This window comes from Arachis ipaensis, chromosome B03, assembly GCF_000816755.2.
Source record: "Arachis ipaensis cultivar K30076 chromosome B03, Araip1.1, whole genome shotgun sequence".
Lineage (NCBI taxonomy): Eukaryota > Viridiplantae > Streptophyta > Magnoliopsida > Fabales > Fabaceae > Arachis > Arachis ipaensis.
The window spans coordinates 5530126-5540516 of record NC_029787.2 but is presented as its reverse complement, the minus strand read 5'-3'; the positions used below and the strand labels follow the sequence as shown (position 1 = coordinate 5540516).

The 10391-nt window shown below is 34.7% G+C and overlaps 2 protein-coding genes and 2 long non-coding RNA genes across 6 annotated transcripts in view; 2 read left to right on the top strand and 2 right to left on the bottom strand.

Moving 5' to 3' along the window:
• The window catches only part of LOC107629030, a 13667-nt gene extending 3655 nt beyond the window's left edge, over positions 1-10012 (bottom strand). The window contains exons 1-2 of the long non-coding RNA XR_001617899.2: positions 9929-10012; positions 4601-4606 (exon numbers count right to left, since the gene is read on the bottom strand). This is a non-coding gene — a long non-coding RNA (uncharacterized LOC107629030). The remainder of the gene's footprint in view (positions 1-4600; positions 4607-9928) is intronic.
• LOC107629028 (polyadenylate-binding protein RBP47B') lies at positions 537-4126 on the top strand. The gene is made up of 7 exons (XM_016331710.2): positions 537-1175; positions 1476-1540; positions 1630-1760; positions 2031-2121; positions 3329-3484; positions 3582-3664; positions 3768-4126. The coding sequence occupies exons 1-7, from the start codon at positions 581-583 to the stop codon at positions 3856-3858; spliced, it is 1212 nt and encodes a 403-aa protein (XP_016187196.1). The 5' UTR covers positions 537-580; the 3' UTR covers positions 3859-4126.
• On the bottom strand, positions 3993-7709 carry LOC107629027 (aldehyde dehydrogenase family 3 member F1). 3 transcript variants are annotated; one of them, XM_021117877.1, is made up of 12 exons: positions 7620-7709; positions 7304-7571; positions 7027-7095; positions 6835-6931; positions 6537-6743; positions 6330-6454; positions 5983-6087; positions 5714-5886; positions 5299-5611; positions 4929-5214; positions 4497-4514; positions 3993-4413 (listed from the first exon to the last, which is right to left on the bottom strand). In XM_021117877.1, exons 2-10 carry the CDS (start codon positions 7490-7492, stop codon positions 4945-4947), a joined length of 1548 nt encoding a protein of 515 aa, XP_020973536.1. In that variant the 5' UTR covers positions 7493-7571; positions 7620-7709; the 3' UTR covers positions 3993-4413; positions 4497-4514; positions 4929-4944. The 3 variants fall into 3 exon arrangements, with proteins under 3 accessions (XP_020973536.1, XP_016187194.1, XP_020973537.1); XM_016331708.2 differs by lacking the exons at positions 3993-4413; positions 4497-4514; positions 7620-7709 and having other exon boundaries at positions 5299-5448; positions 5521-5611; positions 7304-7539; XM_021117878.1 differs by lacking the exons at positions 3993-4413; positions 4497-4514; positions 7027-7095; positions 7620-7709 and having other exon boundaries at positions 7304-7521.
• Positions 9327-10391, top strand: LOC110269908. The gene is made up of 2 exons (XR_002358751.1): positions 9327-9736; positions 9965-10391. It is a non-coding gene; the product is annotated as an uncharacterized LOC110269908 (long non-coding RNA).

Below are 10391 nucleotides of genomic sequence, written 5' to 3'. Positions count from 1 at the left end.
AAATGAGTAATTAAAGATATAATTATTTATGTTATTTTTTTGTCACTTAAATTTTTAAGAAAAATAGTTTTATGACATACTATTAAAGTTATATATGCAAAAAGATAAAATAATTAGTCTAAAATTATTTATCCGAAAAACAAAATAATTTTTTATAATTCAAAAATTTTAATCCGATTTCTAACAATTTAAATAATTAATCTAAACGATCTTTGACACATCAGTTGGTCATTATTTATAGAGACTGCTTAGTTTAATTATTTGAATAATGATGAATCAATTAGATTAATTAATTAAATAGTTAAGAATTGATTAAAGACTTTTGAATTGTGAGAGATCACTGGTAAAGATATTTGCTCCTAACAATAAGCATACCTAAATCGACATGGAGCTGATTTTTTTTTATCGTGAATTGTTTTGGGCCTAAGTTTATGTCATTTTTGTTCGTTGTCTGTTTTAAATACATTATAAGTTTAGGCCCGAAAAAAAGAAAGAAAGAAAAGAAAGAAAAGAAAAGAAATGAAAGAAAGGGTTAGGGGTGGCGCCGCTAGAACGTGAGTGTGATTGAGGGCAGTTGAGTATGGCAGGGGTACCAACGACGCTGGAGGAAGTGCGAACGCTATGGATTGGAGACCTTCAGTACTGGGTGGACGAATCATACCTCACTCAGTGCTTCGCACACACCGGCGAAGTTGTTTCCATTAAGATCATCCGCAACAAGCTCACCGGCCACCCCGAAGGCTACGGCTTTGTCGAGTTCCTCTCCCACGCCGCCGCCGAGCGCGTTCTCCATTCCTACAACGGCACTCCCATGCCCGGCACCGACCACAACTTCCGCCTCAATTGGGCCTCCTTCGGCGTCGGCGACCGCAGGCCCGACGCCGGCCCCGACCACTCCATCTTCGTCGGCGACCTCGCCCCTGACGTCACTGATTACCTCCTCCAGGAGACTTTTCGCGCCAATTACCCTTCCGTTAGAGGCGCCAAGGTCGTTACGGACCCTAACACTGGTCGATCCAAGGGCTATGGTTTCGTTAAATTCGCCGATGAGAACGAGAGGAACCGCGCCATGTCGGAGATGAATGGAGTTTATTGCTCCACCAGGCCCATGCGTATTAGCGCTGCTACACCCAAGAAAACCACCGCCTTTCAGCAGCAGTATGCTCCAGCTAAAGGTAAATGTTGTTAGATAACTCAACTCAAATTCACTTATTGAATTGTTCAACTTTATTCTTTATTCTATGTTAAACGCAGGGTTAAGTAGTAGTTATTGTTAATATAATTGAAATCCAGTTAGTGAAGGCAATGTGTTGTTTCAATGCACACATAACTTAAATGTTAATTAGACTGGTATGTGTTATGTGGTTTGTTCTGTCAATTAGACTAGTTTGTGTATGTTTGCTTTTACTATTGTGCTATTTCACTTGAGCATAACGTGGAAGAGAGACTTATATGTCAATGGATGTTTGTGGCAGCAATGTATCCAGTCCCAGCGTATACTGCTCCAGTTCCGCCGGAATATGATATGAATAATACCACGGTGAGTAATGATCATATAGATGCAATTTTTATGGTTTTCATTTTTTTTTTTAATTTGTAATATTGTCTAACATTGCTGTGTTTTGCAAGGTTTATGTTGGTAATTTGGATCTTAATGTCACGGAGGAGGAGCTGAAGCAAGCCTTTATGCAATTTGGGGATATTGTGTCTATCAAAGTTCATGCTGGCAAAGGATTTGGTTTTGTTCAATTTGGGACTAGGTTTTCCTTTCTTTTCCCTTAGTCTTTTCTAACATTTGAATATTTTATGTGATTGCTCTCTAGTATTTTGAAACTAAAGAGGTAATGATATTATTTTGATTGTTTGTATCTACCCTCCGCTTTCCAAGGCAGTAAGTTTCATGTGGCCTGATGTTACACTGCATCTTGTGAGGTCTTTAAACAATCCCTTTTTTAGGGTGTTTTTCCTATTTCTTTTTTCTTTCTCCTGTTATGCGGTCTTTTAAACTCTCTGACCACTTGTGTATGTAGAGCTTCTGCTGAAGAAGCCATTCAGAAGATGCAGGGGAAGGTGGTAGGTCAACAAGTGGTTCAACTTTCTTGGGCTAGTACAACTAGACAGGTGATTTTACCCTTAACTTTTTGACCAAGTGAATTTTAGTTTGTCATGCTGTGACCTGTGCATGTGTGTAGTCTTGTACTATGTCATGCATTTTAATTTTAGGAGCTGCTACATTGTGTATCAAAACATCTTGGTTCTAGGATAATTTTGATGAGCCTTTAGTATGTGTTGCCATGTTTAGTGATTTGGTAGGAAGTGCATGTTTTGAATATAAGTTTAGGCTCAACTACTTGATACTATGATCATTACAAATTTACAAGCCATTCCAACAAGTAGCAAAGAGTTACCTGAACCTGAACCTAAACAAAGCCTTTTTCCCAATAGATGGGGTTGGCTACATGGATCCAAAGACATCATTGCGTCGTGTCTATGCATTGTGACCGGTCAAAGTTTTTCATGGGCTGTCTAGGGCCTAACACACATGGATCCAAAGATGTCACTGTGTCGTGGCCATGCATAGGGATGCGACAAGGTTATACACGGGCTATTGCAACCCTAACACAACCTTCCCCGTCTGGGCTTGGGACTGACTATGTAACATAGCCCGAGCTAAGTAGCATAAGAGGAACAAGAAAACAAAGTTCAGTACCAAATCATAATTACTTATTTACATTAAATCCTTAAGGCTTTAAATGGTCAGTAGAAAGGTTTTAGGCTCAATTTTTGTTGCAAGATTTTAATTAGCTTGTTATGAGCCCTTGCTGCATTTTCTGGCTTATCATAACCTTGGAGTGGCACAACTTTCCCACCCCCACCCTTTCATTCAGGATGATAAATGAAAACATTCATCAATACTGAGTAGATAAATTTTGTTGTGACACGGTATAAATGAAAAACAGTGAAGTAGGTGTGTTTTATTACATGTATTTCCCCTTTTTCCTGCATGTGAAAATAAAAATAAGTTATATTTATTGAAAGATATTGATTTATTAATTCTCCAATGATGAGGATGGCCAGTAGCAAATGTACTACCATGCTACAATAATATAAGATTCATTCCTTTTGATGTTTAATTCTCAGCATTCAGGACTTTCCTGTGTTTCTCCTTTATAACATAAACGTCGTTAGAATTCTAGATTCACACGTACGAATGAGTTTGAATTGCTGATTTTCTCATTGAATTGCTGGTATGTAGGGTTCACATTTCTTGTTTTTCGATGCAGAATTATATTAGCACTAACAAATTTTTTTATTGAAACCATTCCAGGATCCTGGTAGCTGGGGGCAACAGATGGATCCAAATCAATGGAGTGCCTACTATGGGTACGGCCAGGGTTATGAAGCCTATGCTTATGGAGCTACTCAAGATCCTTCATTGTATGCATATGGTGCATATGCTGGTTATGCGCAATACCCCCAACAGGTTAGTACCTAAAATTTAGTATACATACTGGCTCTTGTGGCAGAAAACGATTTCATCACACTACTCATGCAAATGAATTGCTCGTCTTTATTTTCAGGTTGAAGGGGCTCAAGACATGTCAGTTATGTCTGTTCCTTCAGAGGAGTTGTATGATCCTCTTGCAATGCCTGATGTAGATAAGTAAGCTATTCTTATTCCCATTTAAAAGCTAAAACCTTGAAATTTGGTTGATAGTGTATTTATATATGAATAATTATGATGGATTTTTTAATTGTTTTGTCAGGTTAAATGCTGCATATCTCTCAGTACATGGAAGTGCCATTTTAGGACGTCATCTGTGGCAAAAAACCTCGCCATTCGTACAACAAGCTTAGCATGTATTTGTGTTATTGGACATGTAAATGTCAAACAAGCGGATAATGCGAACATGCATTTTACTTTCTGTTTTTGTACAATAAGTAGTAGTTCTAGAATTCATTATAGCAGTTTTATATTTATCATTAGTAGAGTGAGAAGAGCATGAAATAGTTAGATTGATGAGGTGTAGAACTTAGAATATTCTGTTTCATCATCATGCAAATAGTGTAATTTTGTTCTATAATACATCATTGAATGTGACTTCTGTTTTTTGTTTTTATTACACTATATTGCTTTTTGTTGATTCAGCATTGATATCTATAACTAATAGTTGAATTAATGTGACAAGAATATAGCCCTAATTCTCATTAACTCCGTGTCTGCAACTAACTACACTTGATGTATCATAAGTTCATAACAAAGACATCTATGTTGTCTTCGGATATTTATTTTCTGGTTTGATTTGTTATAATTATTTTATTTATAAATATCTGGCTGATGATATTGCAGCTCATAATTCTCCAGTCCAGCAACCACATAATCAGAAAAGGAAAGGAAGCTATAAACACTTATCATCTCTGTATACATATGATATACATACGTATATATAACATATTTTGTAGACCTAAGAATCTTGATTTCTTAATCACTCTTAAATAAATAAATAATACTAATGATGGTGAATAGGGGTGGCAATGGATAGGGTAGGGTAGGGTTTGGAGCCAATCCTAATCCCACCCGTTCTTAACCTACGGGTACCTGATCCTACTCGCGGGTTACAAAATAAAATGCAACATTATTATATAACTTGATGATAATTTAAAATAGAACTGACTTTTATGTAAAAAAAAAAAATATTAAATTATTAATTAATGATTTTTTTTAATGACTAAGAATATTTTGCATTTAGTGAGAGGTCTTTGGTTCAACATCCACTTAAAACATATTTTTATATAAATATATAAAATATACATATATAGGGTGCGGGTTGGTCAGGTAGGGTTGAGACACAACTCGTACCCTACCCGACCCGCACAAGAATCCTACCCTCACCCTACCCTACCCGCTGCAGATCGGGTTGGCAACCCTAATGGTGAAAGTAATCAGGGGTTAGCGAAATATGATCTGCGTTTTGATGGTGTCTTTAGGCCAAGCAAGACAAGGAGCAACCCCAGATAATCATAGTTGTAAGAGACCTCAAGAAGCTGAAACTTGTTCAGTGTCCATGGTGGATACCTATACCAGAAATCAGTGAGGAAGCTTCTTCTAACTACTGCCTTTTGGCTGCTGAATGTATCAAAAGAGAACTTCCCATGGTACATTCCAAATCCACTTTCTCCAACTCCACCAAATGGTAGAGAATCCGCTGCATACTGCACATTATTCTAAATCAATGTTCATATATAACATTTTTGAAGCATGTGAAAATTAAAGATCAAGAGTAGATAGAAGGATACTTGTAGAATTGCATCATTGAAAGTTAAACTGCCAGAAGATGTTTCAGATATCATTCTATTCTGCAGTGTCTTATCTTTGGAAAAGACATAGAGTGCAAGAGGCTTAGGCCTAGAGCTTATGAATTTAATACTGTTTTCAATTTTGTCCACCTGAAAATTATTGAAGGCAACATTAAGAAAAACGTCAATTCTATATATAGCATGATTTTCACCGAATCTTACAGTAATAATTGGAAGCAATGGACCAAAAATTTCTTCTGTCATGATTACTGATTCAAGTGGGGGATTCAACAAGATTGTTGGCTCAATAAATCTGCACATAGATTTATATTACATTTTGATATAGATATAATGAAAAATAATGTGTCTCCAAGTAATTAACAAACAAGTGAAAAAGTATAGTGTTACAACTTACAAGTTTCTTTCGTCCATAGAGCCTCCATAAACCACAGATTTCTTGATCTCTGGATCAGCCAAAAGATTCTTCAATCTAGACAAGTGTTGTTTATTAACTATCCTTGCAATGGTGTTGGAGTCTTTTGGGTTCTCCCCAAACATTTTCTTGATCCATAGTTTCATCAATTCTACCTGAAGAAAATCAAGAGCAACTAACTTAACTAATCACACACTCCATCAAATATAGACAGTATATGAAGACACATGAATGAATGAGAAATAATGTACCAGTTTTGGATAGTATTGATTTTCCACGAGGACATAGTCAATTGCTATGCATGCTTGACCACCACATGCCCCATATTTTCCCACTAGAATTCGCTTCACCGCTACCTTTTGATTCAAATTTTGATAACAGTAAGACAGTGACAAAAACTCATCTTATTCGATTATCAGAAAATCTCAAAAGTCAGTGTTTTTCAACAAATTGTAGCCAGCATTTGGCCTTTAACATTCTGTTGCATTTGAATTTTTTCTGGACTTATGATAAAAATTTACTAGCATTATTGTAGCACTACTGATTCCATTATTTCGATCCGACATAATCTAAACATGAAAAGATTATCTGAAGTCACCTCCAAGTCCCAAGAAGATGAAAGTGAATCAACAACTGCAGGACATTTTCCACCCAACTCCAAAGTCACAGGAGTCAAATGCTTCGCTGCTGCTGACATCACAATCTTCCCCACACGTGCACTTCCTATATAGTATTAGTGTTGTTTTACATTCACAAAACCATATGAAGAAGAGTGTAGTGATTTGTGTTTTGTGTAGTAGTGTACCTGTGAAGAAGATTTTGTCCCATTTTTGCTGGAGAAGGTGCTGAGATTCATGGGGTCCACCTTGTACAACCTTAATGGCTTTGTTGTCCAAGAAATTGGGAAGTCCAAGGGCAAGTATGGAAGAACATGCTGGTGATAACTCTGAAGGCTTTAAGACCACTGTGTTTCCAGCTGCTACTGCTCCTATTAGTGGCTCCAAGGATAAACCTGTCATTAATTAAATTGTAACTCCCTCTATTAATTTGCTATACAAATACTTTATCAACATAAGGAAAATGGTTCAAAAAGCATGACTCACCAAATGGGAAATTCCAAGATGAAATAATGAGGACTAGGCCCAGAGGTTCAGGAACAATTTCTGCACTACTAAGCAGTGCTATTTGTGGCAATTTAGCCTATCAAAAAACAAATTTGAATCCATTAGTCTTGAATGTTTATCTTTGAAATTAAAAAAAAAAATTGGAATTAGGAAAATTGGCACTGATCTCACCTTTTTGCCTGATACCCAATATTTTAAGTTACTCAATGCAAAATTCAAGGACTTCATCAAAGTTCCTATCTGCATGCATAATGTTACTATTATTAATTAGCAATTAGAACTGAGAAATAGTTTTCTTTTTTTTTTTTTAATGTTACTATTATTACTACTTAATGCATGCATAATGCCTGAATTTAAAAGAAAGCTTAAATTAGGAAGGAACTATAGTGATTAAAGATTAAACTAATAGAAAGGCAATAATTATAAACAAATTAAATAAAGGCATAACCTCATCTCTAAAAGCTTCAACTTGATGCTTTCCTAAGTCGAGCATTAAGGCCTTCAAAATATCTTCTTCTTTTTCAATGAGGAAACGACGCAACCCTTTGAGTTGTGATTCTCTCCATGACACTTTCTTTGTCTCTCCACTCCCATAATACTTCTTCATATAATTCATTTCTTTCTCAAAAGTCTCCATTGTTTATTTGTGATGATCCCTCTGCTTACACCTCTAGTATTTATATTTGTTATGGTGACTCGGGTGTGGAGATTATATGGTTATATTACTTATTACTTTCATAAAAGAAAAGGGTCCTTCACTTTATGTCATTTACACATGTCTTTGTGCTACTTGTGTGGTAAGGTGATCAGAGTAGACCTTCATAATTTAACAATCAACCCAGAAGACAATCAAGGATTATATCTAATTATCATAATTAAACATTAAATACGCACGTTATCTCATTTATATAACTATGCTATATAATATAATATAATATATTAATTTTATTTTTCATGAATAAAAGGTTAATCTAAGAGGCTAGTATTAATTTTCAATACCCTCAACCATTTGCATTTATTATTATTTATTGTAATATACTACACGCCAAAATTTTAGGACTATGCTAGTATTAATTTTCAATACCCTCAACCATTTATTATTATTATTTATTGATTTTATCTAGGAAGCACGCCAAAGTGGTTACATGTCCAATTTATGTTATTATGACTATGAAAATTCCAATTTGTTTTGTACTGTAATGCTACATGTGGATAAAGTAGTATACCTTATTGAAAGGGTAATGCTAGGTAGACAAAAAAAAAAGACAGAATTTATCTTATTTAACATTAATTAATTGTTGTAACAATTAATAAATGTTAAATAAGACAAGTTATGGCTATTTTTTGCTGATTTTCTTTGGTTACCAAATATTTCCGTTATTGAAAATTGTTTAATTTCAATCATGCAGAAAAATCTCTTATTATGCATGTTAGTATACCAAATCATAAAGCATTAGATCACAAAAAATAGTGAAATACACGCTTAACCAGCTATTCAATTTGGTTTCTAATAATGCACTTATTATAAGTTATAGGCATAATATCTGCAAACTCTAATTAATGTGTCTTTTGAATGCATCTTCAGATCTTCTATCTACTTTTAGTTACATTATTTGTCTCACATTAAAGGAAACATGTCCTTTTTATCTTGTTAAACACTCCTGCATATATTATCACATGTTTTACAGGAAAAAGGTGTGATAGAAGTTAAGCCCTTGTAATAAAATAACATTACATGCCATTGACTGCACTACCTTTTTTTTTTTTAATTATTATTGTTAGATATATATAAGCGCATGACACGTGGTGATCTATTTGGTAGTTAGGTAACTTAGGCTGGGTTAGTAGCACAAAAGTAGTTGTACAATAAATTTTACAGCAAGGTAGAAATTAAAGTTATAGGCATGTATATTGGACATTATTTATGTATGTTGAAGAATTAATGAATTGACACAAAGTAGCCTCTCGTTATACTTACCAAAGTACTGCTTGAAACTGTCTAGTCAACTTTTTTGAACAGTCGAATTTGTGTATATTTGCTTTTATTTTTTGTTACTAGAGAATATTAATATTGAAATAATTCACTTTGTTTTAATGATGTTAGTTGATAATTGATCTAAAACAAAGAATGAGCAACAGAATTGCATGATGAGGCGCAAGTTTAGCATGTGTTTTCTACCATTTTTTGTTTTATAAATTCCTAACTAACTAAAGTGCGCACATGAAAAGAGTGATAAACAGCAAAACAGCATGTTTTGGGACTAATATGCGCATGTTTAATTTGTTTGGGATGCTATAGAGTATAGAGATGAGGAATAAATTTATATGTTACTGAAAATGGAACATGGCGTAAATAGTAATACTATGTCATAGTTGACTAGTTTCTTTTTTAGAAAAGACCTATTATTTTTGAGTGACTAGAAAATAATTGCCCATGTCTGCAATGGTTTGTGCTATCCCAAAATCACTTAACATCAAATGCCTTTAAAGGCTTTAACCAGAGGTTAGGTGCAAATGGGGACAGATAACTTAAATGAAGATATGTGTAGAATTGGGAAAACTATAATGAATTAATGAGGGACTCTCGAATGTGGGAAGTGCATTAGTTGGTAAGTTCATTAACTTAAAAGTCTAAAACCCTTGGTTTTTTACTTCAATCTCACTACCACTAGATAAACCAGTACTCTCAACTCCAACCAAACCCATCACACACCTGTCCATGATAAAGAGCATTTAAGATGTCAATGAAATCCTCATACCATACTTACTTTCCTTAGACAGTTAATGCGGTCAGAATTGTAAGTTCTGATGTTTACTGTGTTGTACTTGCTGATGGTGATTGGCTAAGTCACTTAACTGTGTTGCTCTCCCAAGTGCCAAAGTAAGATGTAGCCTAGCTTATTATATGACATAAAGGTCACAATTAATTTGCTTAACCATCACTAAATGCATGTTCAGCATGAAAAATATTGAATAATTAGTAATTGAAGAACATATAATTGATGTATCAACTTCTATAAAAAAGTTTACAATGTATTTGTTGATGATTGAATATGCCTAAGGATTACAGAACACTGTAAATAATAAGTTAGTATCATCCACATTTCAGGCACACTTTCCATCATTTTGGAGCTTTCAATAGTCTTGATAGATTTCAGCTTGCACGTATTATTGGGCAATCTTGATAGTGCTTCTTTTTTGACCAACACAAACAGAACCAGAGCCACTTTTTCCATGATAAAATGTCTGATCTTTATAGTGTAATTGCTGCCAATTTTTAATCAATTGATGAAAGATTCATTTGGATCCTTGTGCTTTGCCTGTGAGAAAATCAATTAGCAAGTTCATAATCAATTGATGAAAGATTCATTTGGATCTTTATAGAAGTTCCCAGTCTTCTTGATCTCTCCTTTTCAACTTCACTGGCAGCGTCAATAATTCTTTGTTCAAAAAAGCAAAAGGGGATCAGCAATTCTCTCAGAGGATCAACTGCAATAAAAGATTTCAATCCTGAGTAAGTCGTAATATCATGACAA